The sequence below is a fragment of the Sarcophilus harrisii genome, chromosome 4 (assembly GCF_902635505.1).
Source record: "Sarcophilus harrisii chromosome 4, mSarHar1.11, whole genome shotgun sequence".
Lineage (NCBI taxonomy): Eukaryota > Metazoa > Chordata > Mammalia > Dasyuromorphia > Dasyuridae > Sarcophilus > Sarcophilus harrisii.
In genome coordinates, this window is record NC_045429.1 from 440,176,937 (window position 1) to 440,196,943 (window position 20,007).

General features: G+C 45.7%; 2 protein-coding genes across 2 annotated transcripts in view; one reads left to right on the top strand and one right to left on the bottom strand.

The window, feature by feature from the left end:
• Positions 1-7,484: 7,484 nt before the first annotated feature.
• Positions 7,485-8,231, bottom strand: LOC116423664 (translation initiation factor IF-2-like). The gene has a single exon (XM_031968743.1). The coding sequence runs from the start codon at positions 8,229-8,231 to the stop codon at positions 7,485-7,487; it is 747 nt and encodes a 248-aa protein (XP_031824603.1).
• Positions 7,838-20,007, top strand: part of ULK2 (unc-51 like autophagy activating kinase 2) — a 61,096-nt gene continuing 48,926 nt past the window's right edge. The window contains exons 1-3 of the mRNA XM_031967827.1: positions 7,838-8,344; positions 10,228-10,320; positions 11,238-11,279. Of these exons, the coding sequence (XP_031823687.1) occupies positions 8,255-8,344; positions 10,228-10,320; positions 11,238-11,279 (225 nt within the window). The 5' untranslated portion in view covers positions 7,838-8,254. The remainder of the gene's footprint in view (positions 8,345-10,227; positions 10,321-11,237; positions 11,280-20,007) is intronic.

Sequence of the window (20,007 nt, forward strand, 5' to 3'; positions counted from 1 at the left end):
CTTTGGGAAGCTCCGAGGGGTGACTTAGTCCATTTTTCTCCAGATACTTGTTCCAGTGTCAGGAAAGATCCATCACAAAAGAAACGGGCCTTATGTTTCAGGGACACCCGGTGTCAGAGGGGAAACGCGCAGCTTCCTCTCTCCTCCTGTCCCGAGTACTCACAGTATTCCTTCTCCTTCCGAGCTCTGGGACAGAGCGGGAGAGATGTCTGTCTGAACCGGGGTTCGGTGCCATGGGGGGGAAGCCCAAGAGCAGGGGACTGCCATGTTGCCTCAAGTCCAGAAAGACCAGCAGAGCAGGTCAGAGCTCCCAGGCTCTTCCAGAGCCTCCATGTCAGGGGCTTGGTTGAGGGACCATAAGTGGTCACTGTATTTCCAGCCTGAGTGAGAAAAAAGATGCTCAGCACAATGCTAGGTTTTGAAGGAAGAAGGGAAGGTGGGATGTGCCTTGAACCCACCAGGAGGGGCAGATTGAGCCATGTTCTAGGAACTAGGCCCCTTTTCCATTTGTATTAGGCTGGAAAAAGTCTTAACTTCCACGACCTGGACATTTAGAGTTTCCTAATAATCTGGTCACATTTTCCATTAAATATTTATCGAGCGGGTTAAGATGTGCAAGGACGCCTATGGATGGGCTAGTCCCAACTGACAGTGTCTGCCTTAGGTCCCTCCTGACAGTGTCTACCTCACGTCCCTCGGTGACTCAGGCCTTCCTGTCAGTGGATTAACAGGAGCCAGCCCCTCCACCACTGCTCTCCAGCCAGTCTATCTGTTTCCCCATCACTGGAGGAATGCTCTGTAAGGCTCCTGCTCCCGTGGTTCCCCGAGCCTACGAGCCTACGTGCTCCTTCCTCTCACTGCCCATTTCAACCCCACCTGCTCAGCTTGTGAGGCCCTTTTGGATTGTTCCGGGCCATTATACAGAGGAAAAAACTGACTTTCCTTATCAAGAGATAATAACAGGGAACATTTACATAGCATTTGTTCCTTTTTGTATCCTTAGCATTAGTGGGAGTCTGGCCCACAGCAGGTGCTTGATAAATGTTTACTGATTGGTATTAAGGTATGTAAAGCGTTTTATAAGATCTATGAAATGTATAAAGGGTTTTGTAAATCTTATTCTGATCTTTACAACATTATTATTCTCATTTAATAGGAAACTGAGGCTAAGAGGGGTGAAGTGCTGGCTCAGGGTCACACAGCTAGTAAGTATCTGGGGTAGGATTGGAGTTAGGGTTTTCCTGATCCAAGTCCAGCACTCTTTGCCCTGGCTGCCTCTCTTGCCAAAGTCAGATTGTAAACCGAATCTCTGACTTAAAAGCCAGCTGTTCCTTTTCCCTGGGGCTGCTAGATGGCATCCTCACTAGAATGCCAGGCTGAAAGTAGGAAGACTCAGCTTCATGAGTTCAAATCCGACCTCAGATACTTATTAGCTGTATGACCCTGGGCATGTCACTTAACCTAGTGTGCCTCAGTTTCCTCATCTGTCAAATGAGTTGGAGAAGGAAATGGCCAACCATTTTCTGCTCAGAAACTCTGGTTAGTAGGTGCTATTATTTTCTCCATTTTAAAGGTGAGGAAACTGAGGCATACAATGGAAATTAAGTTATATGGGGCAAGTCACTTAATAATAATATAGATAGTAATGCTAACAAGTATAATAATAATAACTGGTATTCATATCGTGCCTAATGTGTGCCAACTTCTTTATAAATATTATCTCCTTTGATTCTCACAACCCTGGGAGATCAGTGGTATTATGAGTCTCATTTTACAGATGGGGAAACTGAGGCAAATAGAAGCTAAACGACTTGTTCAGGGTCACGTAGCTGGTACGTGTCTGAGACCAGATTTGAATTCAGGGTTGGTTCCAGTTCTAGGTTCTAAGTGCTGCACCACCTAGCTATCCGATGAGTAGGTGTTCAACAATGTTCAACAAATATTCGTTGAATCGAAGTGAATTCTCCCCAGAGGAAATGATGAGACTGATGTAGGCACTTAATGTTGAGGTAAGGTAGATACATCAAATGCAGGGGTTTGGCCATGTGATGGATTTACACTGGCTTTTCTCTTTGCCAAAAGGAAGGGTTATTTATGAGCAGAGGTTACGACAAAATGAAGAGATACAACGGACGCCAGGAATGGTAAATGTGAAATAGAACTGGGAGAGCCCATAGTTAGCAAGGAAAGGGGTTTTCACAATCAGTGAGGGAGAAGGCAAGTTCCCCAGTGGAATTCATAGTTAAGCAGGAGAAAGGGAAATCACTGTGAAGGAGGAGCGTGCCCCGAGCTGGCAGGTTAAGTCCATGAGGAGTTCAGCACCCTGAAAGAGTGAGCTATAGCAAGGAGAAAGACACCACGAGACATGGAGGAGTCATTGGCGGGGAGGAGAAAGACATCATGGGACAGAACACTGGCTAACCCAAAGGGGATTCAGCCAAGGGCCATAGGCAGATTTATAAGGGAAGTTTAACCTTAGGGTTTGCTATAACTTGGCTTTCTGATGGAAGGTGGGGTTACCCTAGACCTCCACGAGGGGTGGGACTGTAAGAGGGAGCGGATTCCCAACAGCTCCCTGCCCTGCCTGCCTCAGGGAGTCATCAGTACTTTAGGGTTTCTGGGCCAACCCCACTTAGTGACCCAGGAGCTCCTCAGAAACAGATTTTTCCCTCCATGTCACTGATGAGGACAACAAATGAGGTAATTAGGACAACCCGGGCTGGGCCCTGGTCCCCACTTGCCAGCTGTGGCCCACACAAGGCATCCTCCTGCTTTTCCCTCATTCTGGGCGTGTTTTAAGTAGAAGCTAAATTGGGTGCTGGTTCTCGGCCAGGGCTCCATACCAATCCCACCCAGGAGAGCTATGTGACTTGGCAATCTTACTGAAGGGCCTTGACAGTCAGCTGAGGAACCTACAGAAGGGACTCAAGCTGACTCACCACCACCATCAACCTTGGGTTCCATTGACCTTGGATTTCTGGTCTGTAAAATGGAGGCAGGAGGGTGGTCATGGGACTAGTTATCCCTTTTGCTCTAATTATGGATGGATGCCTTCTAAGAGTGTTTGAGCTTTGCACATTTACGATAACATTCTGTAATGGGATTCTACAATTATCTAAAAATGAGCCCAGCCCTACCCTGGGCATTGTGGGAAATCAGACATAAATCCTGCCCTCGGGAACTTCGTAGTATAGTGGGAAACTTATGACACACACAATCCAATCATGGAATTTTATAAATTGTGTGACTCAGACCTAAAAATTCTGTAAGTGGTGAAAGGAGGGACTGAGTGGGGAAATTTTCCTAAAATGTGGGAAGCTCCAGAAGGGGTGAAAGTTTGAATTCTCTTTAATGCTGTTGTGCAAATGGTTCCCTACCTGCACCTGCCAGGACTGCTTTACTGATAGAGCAGGCTCATGTCTGACATTCTCAGAGCTAGAGCTCCAAGTGACCTCAGAGGTGCCCTAGTGGAAGGTCTTCCAGGTGAGGAAGCTGAAGCCCTGAGAGATTCAAGGTCCAAAAGTAGAAAAATCAGGATTTGAACCCGGAATCCAAGCTTGGAGTTCTTTCCACTATCAGACACTCTTTTTTTCCCTAGAGGAGGTTTTACTTCAGGGAAATGTTTATCCCTCCTTGTCAAAGATAGTTATGAGAGCAGGGAGGGGAGGCAATGACACGCAGGTGAAGGGAGGGAGGGCTGGGTAGGATCGCCTGCCTCGCTTTTCCCTCCAGAACCATCTGGGCCCAGTGGCCAGACACAGATCAGATGTCTGGAGAGGGCCCTGGACTTATCTGGCCACAATCATACAGTTATCTAGTGACAAAGGTGGATGGGAGTCCAGCCTTTTCCTGATTCCAAGCTGCCAGAGGCCAAGTCTGCCCTGAGGGTTTCCCAGCTGTCTAAGCTTTATACTGCACAGAGCCTCAGTTTGTTTATCTATAAAATGGGGAGAATACTCAACGCCAACTACCACATGGGCTGTTGCATGTAGACTGAGCTGCAGACATGTGAGGGATCTCCTTGCCTCTTGCAGCCTTGTGCATTCTCTCAGCTTGCTCCCACATAGAATTCTTGGAAGCAGCGGCAGCTTTGGAGATGTCTAGAGTAGCAATGTCAGGGCTAGCAGTGTTGTCCCCATTGGAAGGGAATTCCTGTGGGAGAGGATAATTGTTCTGTGTTTATTTTTGAACTGAGCAAACATTTCAATAACGGGTGAAATTGTGTCTTATTATATATAACATCCCAAGCCCTCATATATGCGTGGTCTGGAAAGTGAAGGTAAGACCACAACATCTGCCTCCCAGGTTGGGCAGAATCAAATCATTTCCTGGCTTCTCAGCCCGTTGGTGTGGGGGGTTCAGTACTGATATAATGTGATTTGGGGGTCCCTTGACCTTGGGGCCTCTGTTCTAATGAGAGTCCTTGGTCTTCTGGCTTTGCAATCTGCCTCAGGAAAGCAAGCACACCCAATCTGCCTGAGACCACCCTTAATTCATCTGGAGATTACTTCCTAGACTTATCTCAGTCATATTTATGATTGAAAGCTGTATAAGTGTATCAGTCTTTTATTGGATTCTTAGAAGTAGTCCACTCTTCTGAACCTCAACAGTACTCCTTCCTCTGTCCCCGGTCAGTCACTGTCCAGCAGGTGACCTGAGAGCCTCTTGGATACCCTTCTCCCTCAACTATCCTCCTGACACGCCTTCTTCCCTACTAGACTCTGATCCCTAGCCACCATCACTGTCCCCAGAATCCCAATCTTCCAGCTATGGCTGTCTACATCACTCGGGTGCCCTGCCACTCCTTTCTAAGGACCTGTAGCCCTTTCCTTCTGACCCACTGACGTACTTCAAGGGCTCTTGGGCTTGGACATCTACCACAGAGCAGAATCTTCCCCCGGTGTGGGCTCCTGGGGAGCTGAGACTGTCTAACTCTCCCCAATACTTAGCACTGGGGAAGTCACTAATACTTTTTATTTATTCATGGAGAGAGTTGCAGCCCTTAAGAGGGAATGTAAATCCCTTGTAATCTTTTGTTTTGGATTTAGGATTTCATTGGTTCAAGCAGACCCTGGGGGGTATGTAGAGTCCTGTCTCCCAGAATTACTTTTCTCCTTATTCTCCTCTTCTGTCTCCTTCCACATGTGGATGGTTATCATGCTGCTACATGTCTTTGGGGCAAGATGGAAGCTGTACGGGAGTGCTAGGAATAATTTGAATGGCCCACCTGAAAGGATGCAGTCACTCATGCTTCTGGAGAAGGCCCAATTTATGCTCTCTGTTCCCTCTGCTGCTTTCTCTTGACCCCACAAGGGAGCGGGGATTTCTGAGTGTACCAAAGCTGCTAGGATCTTAGAGACCAGCTGGGCGCACGGGGATAGAGTGTTGCAACTGGAGCAGGGGACGCTTGAGTTACTCACTGAGACACTCATTAGCTGTATCAGAGACAGGGGTAGCTTTGCTTTAAAGCTAGAAGGGGCATCAGAGGCCATCTAGAGCAACTCTAATTTCACAGGCAGGAAAAACAAGCTCTGGGAAGTTTTAGTGATTTTCTGATGTCACCTCTGGGGTAAACACTTAACAAGGAAGGGGACGTGTCACTCCTCAGCACTGCACCGCTCCCATGCACCATTTCACCATTCTGGCTAGAAGGGCTGCCTTTCACTCCCCCATCCCCAGAACACAGAACACCAGCCACCTCCCCGCAGTGAGCCCACAAGAAATCTGGCCCGTTTGGTGCGGTGGGAGAACTCCGGCTCTGTGTTGATGGGGTTGACCCAGCCTAAAGTGGGCTTGTGTCAAATATCTGGTATGGGGGGCAAGGGGGCAGTGATGTAAAGGATAGTCTCGCTGCCAATAAGCAATTTTCTCAGCGAATAGAGAAGGAAGGATGCCTCCTTAAGGGATTCTGGGAAGAATGTCTCTATAGATACTTCCATACTATAGGGATGTAAAGTGCAGGAACAGAGACTGAAAGGCCTGGGGTGGTCATGGGAGCTAAGAGCTGGGGGAGGAGGGAAACCTCAGGGGTCAACTCCCCATTGTACAGCTAAGAAGGCAATCCAGGGAAGTTCTGTGGCTGCCTAAGATATTAAGGGACAGGGGATATGTGTGTTTTAACACATGTCTCAGCAGTCAGTCAACAAGGGCCTAGTAAGTCCTTACTGTGTGCTCAGAACTTTGGAGTGCTGAGCACTCCACAGCAATCCCAATAGGCTTTGGACAGAAAAAGCCACCTGCCTCCAGAAAAAGAACCAAGGAGACTGTAAATCAGCACGTGCTAGGCGCACTTCTTTTTTCTGTCTTTTATTCTTCTCTCCCCAGTGGTTTTTCTCTCCCAACGTGAATCATAAAGCAACGAGTATTAAAAATAAATGAATTTGCTTGGAAGAAAGAACCGGCTGAGCGCAGGGGACACTAACAAAGGGAGGAGGAATAAATAAAGGGAGTCCGCATACTAAAGGGGAGTCCCTCGGACCGCCAGGACTGGGAGTTGGTCTGAAAGGAAAAGCCGGGGAAGGCTTCCCCAGTGCCAAGTTACAGCCTCCTCTCTGAATGCTCCGGAACCCTGGCATCGGGGAATGAGACAGGTGGCAGGCTCTGCTATCGCAGGACCTGGGTTCCCATGCTTCCTTCGACGACACCGTGTGACCTTGGGCTCTGCCCGAGCCTCGGTCTCCTTTTCTGTAAAAGGTCTGGATGGATTAAAGGCCTCTGAAGGCCTTTCTATGCCCCCCCCCCCCCGGGGCGAGGCTCTGCCCGCCCCAAGCCCGACGTTCCGGGCCGCGGGGCAGAGAGGCTGCGGCCCCCGCTTTCCCAGAGGTCCGTTTCCGGGCCCGTTCCTGGAACTCCCCGAAGGCGCAGATTCCCGGTCCCCGGAGTTTGCCTCCTGGGGACGGCCCGGGACGGGGTGGGGGTGGGGAGGGGGGGGGGGGCGAGGAGAGGGGGGCGGGGAGAAGGGGGGTTGGGGAGAGGGGGGGCGGGCCTGGCCCCCGGCGCTTGCTCGCACAATGGCCCCATTCTGCCCGGCGCTCCGCCGGCCCCCGGGCGGCCGGACCCGGACGAGCCCCGCGGACGAGCCCCGGCACCCTTCCCCAGCGGCTCTCCGCCCGTCCCGCCCCGTCCCAGTCCCGGCGGAGGCAGCTGCGAGTCCGGACCGGCCGCCGCATCCCCCCTGCGGCTCAGCGCGCTGTCCTGGGTTGACACCGTCCGGAAACGGAGTCGGAGCCAGGGAGTGGGGGCAGGGTGGGAGGCGGAGTCCCGGCCTCCGTCCCACTCCTCCGAGCCCCCCTCGGCCCGGCCTGGCTCTTGACCCTCCCCTCCCCCACCCCGGTGTCAGACGCTCGGACCCTCCCCAGAGGCCGGGGCCCGAAGGAGGCGGGGCGGGGGTGGGGGAGCCCGGGCAGCCCCTGGGCCCGGCGCCTGGGCGGGGGTGCACTTCTTTCCCCGGCGGAGGGAGCCCGCGCGCCGCCGAGCGCTGCGCCCTATAAAGCGTGCGGGGCGGCGCGGAGGAGCAGGCAGTCGGCGCAGTCGCCGACCGAGCACGGGCTCAGCGGGCGGGGCGCGGGGGCTGCTGCTGCTGCTGCTGCTGCTGCTGCGGGGTGACCGGAGCCGGCCCCTCGTCCCCGGCCCTCGGGCGACGCGAGAGCGGGCGGGGAAGAGGCCCGGGGGGCCGGGCCGGAGGAGCGGGGGTTGGGGGGGGGATGGCGAGAGCGCGGCCGGCGTCCTGCCCCGGGGGCGCGAGCGGCTCCGGGGGCCCTCAGTGACAGCGGCCGCCTGCGGGCCTGGGCCCAGCGGGGCGCGGCGGCGCGGAGAGCCGGGACACCGCGGGGAAGGGGGGGGCGGGCGAGGCCGGGCCGGCGGGGACGGGACGCGAGCGGCGGCTGGAGCTCCCCTAGTCGGGGGCCGGACCATGCGGAGGAGCGGCGGCGGCGGGCGGCGCCCGAGGCCTGGCTGAGCCCCGGTTGCCGGGCGTTCCGCTCCCCCTCCCGGGGCCGCTGCCCCGCCGCCGCCTCCGGCACCCCGCGCCCGCCGCCGCCGCCCAGTGCCGCCCTCGCTCGTTGGGGCTCCGAGGGAGGCCGCCCGGCCCCAGCATGAGCGCCCCCGCCGCCCGCCCGGGGCCCGGGCCCGCAGCCGCCGCCCGTGCGGTCGGGGAGACGCCGAGGCCGGGCCTGGGGGCCCTGCGGGGCTGAGCGGCCTCCCGCCTGCAGCCGCCCCCCGCCGGGCTTCATGCCCCCCGCCCAGCGCGCCCAGCATGGAGGTGGTGGGGGACTTCGAGTACAGCAAAAAAGACCTCGTCGGGCACGGAGCCTTCGCCGTGGTCTTCAAAGGCCGGCATCGCAAGGTAGCCGCTGCCCGAGCGCCCTCCCCAACCCCAGCGGCCGTGGCCCCCGCGCCCCGTTCCCCACTCCCTCCCTCCTCCACATGGGCCAACTTGGGACAGGTTTTCTCCTGCAAGCGGACGGGGGTCGTGGTTGCCAGGGGTGGTTTCGGTGTGCCGCGGGGGGCGAGTGGGAGGTCCGAGTGTGCCCCGGGATGGACAGCGCCCCGTGCCCGCGGCCCCCCCCCCCCCATTCCTAGTCTTCCCCTCTACCCCCTCCATCCTCCCCCATGCCCTCTACTCCCCCCATCCCCTCTAACCCCCCCCATTCTTCTCCTTCCCCTCCTCGCTTTCTATCCATCCCCATCCCCTTTCACTTTAACCCTCCCCTACCCCCCTCCTCCGTCCCTCTCTAACCCTCCTTCCATCCTTCATCCCCTGTAGCCCCTCTCCAACTTCCTTCTCTGTGCCTTCCCAAACCACTTCCTCCATCTCCTCTGCCCCTCGCCATCCACCCTCTATGATTGACAGAGCTAGTGTGTCCCCCTCCCCTTTCCATCCTCCTCCTTCTCTGTCCCCCTTCCTCCCACCTCCATTCCCCTCATCCCTTCCTTCCCTTCTCCATCCCTTAGCACTGACAATGCCGATGCGTTCCTGCCTCTTCTCCCCCCTCCCGAGCTTGCTCGGATTCTCCCCTGCTCCAACTGAGCGGCAAAAGAAGAGATTAGCGGCCACTGACAACTTTCCGGTCCCTTTCTCCTATCAGCCCCATTGGACTTGACACTTATTGCCTCCTTCCCTTAAAACAAAACAAAAAACAAAGACCGAAAAGCTGACTTCCTTTAGAAACGGGGATTGCAGCCTTCCAGATAGATCGCATCAACTCTCTTCTGTTCTGACTAATGATTAGTGCCAGCAGTTTGTGCACTTGGTATTGGGCTAAAGTTGCTTTTAAACCATCAAATTTTGACGAAATTAAACTTTATAAAGAGAACAGTATAATCGTGAAACATTTTTAAAATCAGATCAGTGTTTTTTGGATTTTTTGGGGGGGTAACTATGGGTAATCAAAAGGAGAGGGTCTGTGTTGATTACTGGAAAGAAATTAGCCCTTAAACGGAATTAGCCTTAGCTGTATTGGAAGACCTATTAATCTGCAATTGTCTGCATCTTTTTTTTTGTTTGTTTTGCCTAGATTGTTTTGAGGGCTTAAATCTTACACAACAGGCAGAGCTCCATCTACCGACAGCTGGAGTGTTTTTCTTGCTGGCTTCAAGTTGTTAGACAACATATATATGTATATATATATATATTGTTATAATATAGATGTATATTGTTTATAACAGAAGAAAAGTTTTGTCCTATTTTTCCTGGGACTCCAGAATGTTATTTATCTAGACATTTTAAACAATGTTGAGGCTAGGAGCCTTTTGGTCTTTGGGGAATCTAGTAGTTCCAGTGTTTGTCATATTAGTGTTGATAATTGTAGACCCAATGGAAAATTGGCTGCTCTCCCATTGGCTGAGGTTTTCTAAAATTCAAAGGTGTCATGTTTCCCAGCATTACTTCCTATATAACCCCAGACAAGCAGAGCAAACTCTTCCCCCACTTCCCCCCACTTCTTGGGTATCTTAGAATATTGAGTGGAAAACATGATTTAACTGTGGACTTTTAAAAATCTAATGAGCATGCTCAAGATGTGTAAAAAAAAATTTAATCAACTGAAAAGTTGATGGTCATGTTAGATTTCAGAATTTGTTTACTATAAAAGTATGTCAGAAGTAGAAATAATTGTAAAAGGTTTGGCCGTTCTTTTTGCCAAGAGTGATAATTTACTAATAAGATGTGCTAAAATTTGAGTTGATTTCAATGCTAATCTGGTGAAATTTTTGTTTTTTGCTTTTCAGAAAACTGATTGGGAAGTAGCTATAAAAAGCATTAATAAAAAAAATTTGTCAAAATCACAAATACTTCTTGGAAAGGAAATTAAGATCTTAAAGGTAGGTGGATATGTCCTCTTACTTTGCATTCGTTGACACTGAAGTTCACAAATGATTCTCAGCAGCCTTGACTAGCAAAGAGGCCTAGAATTGAGTGGGCCACATTAAGATTTCAGGAGAAATGAGTATTGGGAAGGCAGCCAAAGAGCATTCACTGATTGCTCTTATCTTGTAGAAGGGATTTTGGTCCTTTGGAATACTTGGTGCTCTAAAATGTTATAGGAGACTAAATTTGTGACTAGATGTAACAATGCTTAGATTTAAAAGTTAGTGGAAACTAGTAATATATTAAATCCAACTAATGAGATTTTTTTTCTTTTTTCCTAGTTATATTATTTATTGAGAAAGTCCATATTCCAAATGGAGGAGGAGGGATTTTCTTATCTCATACAGTTTTTGTATTTTCAGTTGGCCGCTTAATTTTACAAATTCTGCTTTTAGCTTTACCTCTGCTAAATTGAGAAACTTTGCTATGACTTGTATTCCTTGGATGTGGCCTTTGATGTTTATTCCAGAAATGAAATGTTTACTTAGGTTAATTACCTTTCATCTCTCAGGCAGATAATGTATCCTTTAAAGTACTTTTTAATTTTATCAGTGATTTGATTGCTATTTAGAAATTGTACATTGCTTTTAGATGGTCAGCTATACCATCTGTGGTCCTTTCAGACACATCAGTTTGTTTTTAGGGTTGAATCAATTAACTTATAGGAGTTCTTTTTACATTTAGTTAAAATGTAGTTGGTAGAAGAAATTGAGTCTCCCAGAATATGGCTCATCAGATAAATCTGTGCTTTCTTTGCCTACTTATAACCTGTTATAGTTGATTAAAATGTGAAAACTGTTTTAATTATTAGTCTCATTTTAACTTAATTTTTGTTAAAAGAAATATTTTTATGATTGAATTTGTTTTATAGGAACTTCAGCATGAAAATATTGTGGCTCTCTATGATGTCCAGGTGTGTTAATTTGGATTCCCTATTTTCTTAACTGTGTTGTCTGGTTTTTTTTTTTTTTTAAAGTATATTTCACAGAAAATTCACATCATACCTAGAAAATTTTGGAAATGGCAATAATTTTAATGTTATTTCTATATTTCAAAGTTTGACTGGATTACATAATGTACATATTTATGTGTATATGTATACATGTTTTATCTAGTTAGAGAATACTAACTCTTGGGATAGCTTGGATAACTTGGATAGCTTCATTTAACCTTAGTTTCCTACTGTAAAATCAAGAGATTGGACTTAGATAACATGTAAAATTTCATTATCTTAAGGACCTATGTCCTAGTTTAAAAAAGCCATTAAAGTTACATGAATTATGAGCCTTAAATAAGGCAGTGGAAAAGCAAATGGGTAAATATTGAGGATGTATATTGCCCTGGCCTTGTATTTTAGGCTAATGATATTTATTAATATTAAATACTGTTATTTGTTATTATTTTCTGTTACTAATTTCTGTTATTAATAACTGCATAAAGGACTGGGAAATTTGATGGTTTGTATTTTTTTCTCATCCTATTTGCAAAAGTGTAAGTTGAACATTCTTTAGGGAATTGAGAGGATTATAGAAAGAAAAATAAGAAAACAAGGCTAGTCCAGAAATCCCTTGTTGGAAATGGGCAGGATTTATTTTTCTTCAAGGGCTTTTGGTGTAGTCTGACTTAAGTCTCTGTGGACAGAGAACATCAGCTGGCATGTCATTACTCATCATGAGAATTGTAGAATAGTTAAATTTCCTGATTTCAGTGGCTTACGGAAAATCCTGTTAAATTCAGGTTGGGAGTGTATACCATATAACATCAGATTTTTTTCTGGCAATGACTTCATTATCTTTGAGGACTATTTTTTGTTTGTTGAAAGAAATTATGATATAATCATAATTAAAAATTGGAATTTTAGAATATATCTTCAAGCTGATTGGATTGACAGTTATTTTGTGGTATTGTGGGGTAGATTTGGCCACTGGATGACTTGTTTTGGCTATAGGAATTCATGAATATAGGGTTGGCAAAGTGAAGACCGTGGTCTGATCCTTAGGGATATGTGATCAATCTGAAAAAGGAGGGGCTTTCTGTAGATATCCTGAGGTCCCTTCTAGCTCTGTGATCCAGTGAATCAATGGGAGAGTGGGAAGATGAATCACGTGCCCCTTGTCCTGCAACAGCTAATGATGGGGCTTGTCTTTAGTACAGCCATGCTCCCTCCATCCTCTCCCATTCTCCCACTTTTCCTCCTCTGTTCCCTAGGCACCATTCCACTTTTTCCTTCCAAGCTGAGCTTTGGTCCCTCCAGAACTCCCCGAGGTGGGCTCTCACTTCTGCAGCCAGTCACCTGCCTTTGGGGCTGCTCTGTCCCTTAGGGCAGGTAGGCACTAGTGAGTTAGAGCGGGCCTTCACACTTCACTCTCCTAGCTTGAAAGCTTTCCATTGACCAAAGGATATATTGGGGCCACTAGGTTTTTCAGTTTGTGGTGTTAATAATGTTTTGGTTCAGAATATTTCTTTTACTGCTGTTTAGAGGCACCTAAAATAAGATGGTGACTTTAGTGGGACAACTAAAAGACACTTCACAAAACTGGTGATAAGGAGGCCAGGAAATAAACTAGATGAGAATAGATTGAAATGGAGTAGAGTGTAATTTGGGTGCTTTGGCTATGATTAGTATTAAAGATGCTGAATTTTCTTGCCACTCTAAACTGATAGCGTTACTGGGAGAGGTTTCGGCAAAGTGTTTCTGTTCCTTGAACTTACACAATGGGAAATACAGAGCAGTCTTATATCTGGATGTTTTGTCAGTGGAGTGGAGCCCTGGCTTGGACACTGAGCTCTCCCTGTGGGCTATTACTTTGCCCCAAGCTAGCTCCAGTCAGCCAGCCTAACTTCTTTGCTTTCCCTCACACAGAAAGTCGGGAGGAAAATGCCCATGATACATAGTTAATTTTATGCTTCTGGTGTTCTGTGAGAGAGTGTCTGGAATAAACATTGTCATAAAATGGAATGTTCTTCAAAGATAGAGGAATGGTTTTATAGGGATGAATATTATTCTTTAATTAGAATTTCTAAGGTCTGACAGTCTAGGAAGTTTCATTAGAATAAATGCAAATCATTTCTTATCTTGTATAAAAAATGAGGGGCTCATTTCCTTTCCTGAAGTTGTTAGTTTCCACCTATTAATTTCTGCCTTTATTTGGGACAAATATAGAATTGGTGAAAGTTTCTCTTTACAGGCGACTTAATGCTTTTCAGGCTACTGTGCCCAGAAAGATGCCATCGGCATAAATGTACATGATTTGTGCATGCCTTTGGTCAATTTTTCCTTGTCAGGAAAAAGTATTGAGGAGAACTTGCGGGTGTTTTGAGGGAAAAGGGAAACTGCAGATGGGAGATGTATATTTCTGCTATTAAGTCTTCTGGCTTTTCTGAAATATATTTGATAAGATTAGAGCTACCCAGAGCTCTTTTTATAATTCATTTTCAAATGGTCATATACTTAAATATTGACAATTAAGACCTATTCAGGGAACATGCACATGCAGACTCATGACTGTTCTTCCTAAGCCTGGATGTACACTGAGATATTCTTAGCATTTGGGGGAAAGCAGGCTAGATCCCATGAAGCAACTGTGCTTCATGAATCCACATAGGGCCATGTAACTGAATGTGGAGATTGTGAAATTATGATTTGTTACCAGTAAATGTTTGATTTGTATACCTATTTTATATATTTATATATCCAGGATTACATAAACATTTCTCAGGCAAAAAGGGGTTGTAAGCAGAAAAAGTTTAAGAGGTCCTGAGCTAAACTGTTTTCTAACAGAACTGAGTAGTGATAAAGCTATTTGGAACTAGAAATATTTCCTTCTGTGTTCCTTTAGCTTTGTATCAGAGAAGGATAATAATAACTCACATCTAGAGTCTTTTAATGATCATTCAGTACTTCAGAATTATCTATCAAATGTTCAGTTACTTTTTAGAGAGTTACTGCATTGTGTTATATAGGAACATACCACTCAGTATTATACATATATATTTTATTATAACTTTTTATTTACAAAACATATGCATGAATAATTTTCCAACATTGACCCTTGCAAAACCTTCTGTTCCAACTTTTCACCTCCTTCCTCTCATCCCTTCCCTGGAAGGCAGGTAGTCCAAGCATTGTACATATTTACCAGAAATTGAGACCATCTTGTATGAATGAACTTTCCCATCTGTAGATACAAACGTTGTCTTTTGAGGCAAGTCCTTGGTTTTTCAAGACCCGTCCCTCTGGGGAGTGTACATTTTGGCTGAACCTACTCTAATGGTGAGGTTTCAAAAATGGTCCCAGAAACAGACTGTCTAGCTCAGTGCAGAGAGCCAAGAGGTTGGGGATGAATTCACATAAAACCTGTTACTCACATACCCATGAGGGATATAGGAAAGGCCTGTGGGGGGAGAATTGGAAAGTTTGTCATCCCTATGACTTCATCATTCTGGCTTTCTGTGACTTCTTCCACTTGCTCCTAAGTTTGGACTGGGAAGGGAGGGAGGGAGGAGAAAATCTTGTCCTTTGCATTAATATTTATACCTGATAAGTGTGGCACAGAACAAAAGCAAGCTCTTGGTAAGCTTTACTGTTAGATTTCTATCACCTTGGTGGAAAAATGAAGAATAGCTACAGTTAGAAATTATTTCCTTGCTTAATAATTTGTTTCCTTGTCCCCTACTTTTAATCCCTGCTAATTATAGACCATTTCTTATGGGAAGGGCAAAGTTATAGAATCTGTTTTTAAAAATGAGTTGTCTGCTGGAGAAACCAGCATCTGTAGCATTAGCTTCTTTTGATTTTGCAGGTTTGGTATGTAAATGGAGCATCTGCTGAGTACTTCTGTGGGGGGGGGGGGGGGGGGGGGGGGGGGGGGGGGGGGGGGGGGGGCTAAGGCAAGGGGTTAAGTGACTTGCCCAGGGTCACACAGCCAGGAAGTGTTAAGTGTCTTGAGGCCAGATTTTAACCCTGGTTCTTCAGACTTGGCTGGTGCTCTATCCACTGCACCACCCACCTGCCCCTTTTCATGTGATCTTTTGCCAGGAGATTTGGACATTATGGGAAAACAGTTATCTCAAGTCTTTTTGGGGTGGCTCACTCTCCTAAAAACAGTGCTGTAATATGTGCATTTTAGGCATAATTATCACTACAGTCCTCATCATAATTCATGCCAAGGGCTGTGTTAATCCCTTTATAAATGTTCTCATTTGATCCTCACAACAACTTTGGGAGGTAGGTGATTCTTAGCCCCATTTGATGATAGATGAGAAAACTGAGGCTAAAGGACTGCCCAGGAAGTCCCTTGGCGACACAGCTAGAAGAGTCAGGCCGCATTTGAACCCCAGCCTTCCCGATTGCAGTCCCTGCGCGCTCTGGCCCTCTTCAGCTGCTTGAAATTCAGTGAAGCTCCAGCGTGTGCAGCGCGAATTTAGGGTGTCGCGGCAGCTTCCAGAATTTCCCCACGCATTCCTTACTGTGGGCCTGCGATGCTGTGCGCTCCGGCCCTGTTCCAGTCGGGAGCTTCAGAGAAGGCCGAATTCAGCATCCAGACGATTAGGTACTTCCTACCTTTGACCAGATCTAGTTGCTCGGACAGTGTTTTAAGTATTTCCGTCCCCAAAAGAAATGTCTGTATATCTCTTCAGGTTTTTTGAACTTTGTCAGGTCCAAATACTCGGTCACCTGGCCTCCTTTCTCCAAGCCCTCAGTCAGTTTGGGTGTGTTTAACTAAAATGCATTTCTGGAGGATTTATACTTGGTCACAGGGAGGGAGTTGTATTGATTGGAGAGGGATCCAGAGGGCCCAGGGTACTTGTGTGTGTGTGAATGAGCTGCCTTGTGCAGGTACATTTTGGCTCCCTATTGGTTCCTGAAGGGCATGTGTTTGGTATCCTGTATGCAAATTCTGTAAGAGTCTAGAAATGGAATGGTTTGCATTTTGGGGTAGTGTTCTCCATTGATTGTAATCAGTCTGAGACAGCATTTACAGCTGCCTTTCAGATGGGATATTGTAAAAGCGACTCTACACTGGGCAGGAAATTGGACCAGCTAACAGTTGAAGCCCTTCCCAACTCTTTGGATGCTGGATTTTCAATAGAAGACTGAGCACCTAGCAGAAGAACTGGATAAATCTAAGTTTGGTGTCGGCATTTTGAAGTCTGTAGCTAAACCAACTTTTAGCCAAAGTGCTTTTATGTTGACAATAACTTAACAGTTTCTGGACTGAAGAGGATGCAGATTTCTCTTTTCTTCTCTGCTTACTAGAGAGATCAGCATTTGTGTTTGAGCTTGTCCATTTACTTATTCCTAATTGCCCATTTTAGCAAATTTTAGATTTGTAGGAGGTACATAAAAAAAAAATTTCCATTTATATATAGATATAAACATGTATCTGTAGTTTTTATATTTGTGATTTTTTTTTTTTTTTACCAAGTGAAAATAACCTGCAAATATGGAAAAAGGCTTAGTACAGGAACACCAAAGTCAAAACAACTAATATTGCCAGGTAGAGATGTTTCTTACAAAAACTTGAGAGGTTTTGATAATTTTACATAGAAGTGCTTTGTTCACTTATATCATTTTTGGGAGAATGGTCTTGGATTTTACTTTTTGCTTTTCTAACATCCTTAAATTTTCCTTTCTTAATTTCATATTAGAACACTTAATAGGTAAGGCATCACTGTGGGTCAGAGTGTTTCAAATTAGAACTTCTTAACATTTTTTGTGGTATTGCAGTCTGGTGAAACTTGTAAACTTCCTCTTAGAATAGTTTTTTTTTTTTTTTTAAATACTTTGTAATCGAAGGAAATGTTAAATTTCCTTTAAAATTTAGTGAAAATAAAGGTGTCATTTATTCCCCTACCAATGCTTATGGATTTCTTGAAATCTTTCCATAGACTCCAGTTTAAGGATCTCTTAAGTTTTATTTTTTGCCTTGCATGTTGCTGTTGGTCAAAGTTGACATTTAAAAGCCAGGCGAGCAGAGTCTTCTGCATGACTAGATCTGCTACCCTAATAATGGTGACTGACAAACTTGGACACTGGAGAGGAAATCTGACCTGAAATCGTAGAGGTGAAGACTGTTTTCCATTTTCTGCCAGTCATTCATGAGTCTGTGTATTAGGTGGAGCCCTGTGCCAGTTCTCACTGTCACCCCTTGGCACCCCCTCTGGGCTTTGTCACAGCTTTTGTTCATGTCAGGAAGGGCAGAATGGACGGAGAGGGGTACAGGGGTACCGGTGGTGCTCGCTCATTCACTTCAGAATTTAGGCTTTATTAGTAAGAAGTCCCTGTAGAAATCCAGATCTGCTTCTGGGTACACATGTCTAGTGTGACACTTAGCCACTGAAGAGTTCGTTTCCCTTGTAGATTTAGTTGGGGATGGGAAGGAAGCAAGGATGAGTGCGCCGAGATGCTTGTTTTTTTTTTTTTTTCACTTGAGTGGGCGATAGCTCTCGCTTCAGGATTTGCCATATTGTGCTCTATGGGGCACAACGTTGTTGGCGTTTCTGGCTGGGCTGTTTGCAAATGTGGCTCTGACTTATGTAGCTGAAAAGCCAGCCCCTAATAGCCCCTCCCAATCATCCTGAGCCAAGTGTAGATTGATTCTATAGCACCTGCCGCAAGGGCTGCTGCAGGAGACACTGGGTACCTCGTTGGCACAGGAGATAGGGCGCCCCAGCTGGAGACAGGAAGACTTCACTTTGAGTTCAGATTTGACCTTACTTATTAGCTGTGTGACCTTGGATAAGTCATTTAATCCTGTTTGCCTCAGTTTACCTTTCTGAACAATAATCTGGAGATGGACATGGCAAACGATTCCAGTCTCTTTGCCAAGAACACTCAAAATGGAATCATAAAGAATTAGACACGACTGAATGACTGAACAACCACAGTTGAAGACGTCATGAATCCTGGGTCTGAGGAAATGAACAAAAGAATTATTGTCCTTCATGCTATTACTTTTATAGCTAATTCTTGATGATTTCTAGAAATGGCTTCTTCCTGAGATATTTCCCCTGGTTGTTCATGTGGTCTATATTGCGAGAATACCAAATTATTTTCCTTTTTATGGGATCCTAATACTTGGAATTGAAGGGACCCTCAAGTCGTTTTTGATTCGTAATTTTACAGATGAAGATGTTGTAACAATGTTTTCTGTCCCCAAATTCAGTGCTTCTTTTTTTTTGCATTCTACCATGCTCCTTTCTGCTCTTTTACTTGGTGTACTGAATGATAATTTAAAGTCATTTTTTCAAATCACAGTGCAGTTTCTGAAAGGTGGTACTTATACTTAGAAGTAAATAAAATAGACGACATATAAAAGAAGCCTGAACTTTTATTAGGATTATTCAGAACAGTCTGAAGATTTCTCTGGGCGTAGCTGATTGTTGGAGATAAAGATTGCATCCGATAAAAGTAGGTTTGAGGGTTCTTCTGCCATTTGGGAAGGACTTCAAAGGATCAGCTCAGGACAGAGATTCTCAAGATCACAGAGATCTACTTGTCCTCAAGAGGAAATTAGAGTTGTCTTTTTTATCCTTAACTCACCCTGTGGTCTGCTTGTTTATGAAAATGTTTCACTTTCAGTTTATAGACCCTTCAGTTTGTGTGTGATGGGGAAGATAAATTTCTTCCTTTTCAAGGTAAACATCAGACTATTTGGAATCTTAAGCTTACCTTCCTAGTCTGAGGGACTTCTATATTTCATGTACCTTTTAAGTTTGGACAGTTGGGAGCAACAAGAAAGGGCTCTGGGCACTAAAGTTCCCCTAGCTGCTTAGTTTGGGGGGGGGGGTGGCTAAAAGGATAGGGCCATTTAGGGTCCTCTGAGAGGAGAAGGAGCTCTTTGTAAGAGTCCCCTTAATTTGTCAGAAAGTGGCTCACCTTGCTTTGTGTAATAGATTGCTGGTCTTGATTCTGTTTTTATATGAATAGTTGGCAGCATGCAGGATATCTGATCGTGTAGTCAGAAGTCAGCTGACATTTAGCCTGGTAGCAAAATTTTAATCCTTTTATGTTGATGTTGTTTGCTGCTCACCCAGAAGAAAATAAAAAGTACTTTGGGGTAGTATAAGGACAATGGTTTTTAAAAATTGAATATTGTAAAACTAATCTAGTATATACAATGGGAAATATTGGTGGTGTAAAAATAAGATATTTATAAAAGTTAATTTTTAAAAGGATCATAGTTGGGAAAGTTAATGGTTCAGTGCTTAAGAGTACCAGTCCTGCACTCAGGAAGACCCAAGTTCAGATACAGCTTCAGACACTTAACACTTACTTCCTAGCTATGTGATCTTGGGCAAGTCACTTAACCCCAATTTCCTCACCCCCCCAAAAAAAATTTAAAAAGGACTTAAGAGGATCATAGGTAGCAAATAGTCATCCATTACTAATTATCTAGGAGCTGCAATTATCAATGACAAATTTTAAAGCATTCACCAAGGGACCATTAAAAGAGATACAGGTTAAACTTGTCTGTTTTCAGAATTTTGGGTGACTTTACCTTCATTTTAAATTTTCAAACCCAAATTCTTAGCTTCTTGGAAAAACTTTTAAATATAAATACGTTCCCCAAGTTTGTGGGTTATTATTAGTGCCATTATTGTCCTCTCTGTTAGCAGAGGTAATTAAGTTAACTAAT

Excerpts from the sequence above, each read along its gene's own strand:
- LOC116423664 (XM_031968743.1), bottom strand. The coding sequence starts at position 8,231 with ATGAAGCCCGGCGGGGGGCGGCTGCAGGCGGGAGGCCGCTCAGCCCCG.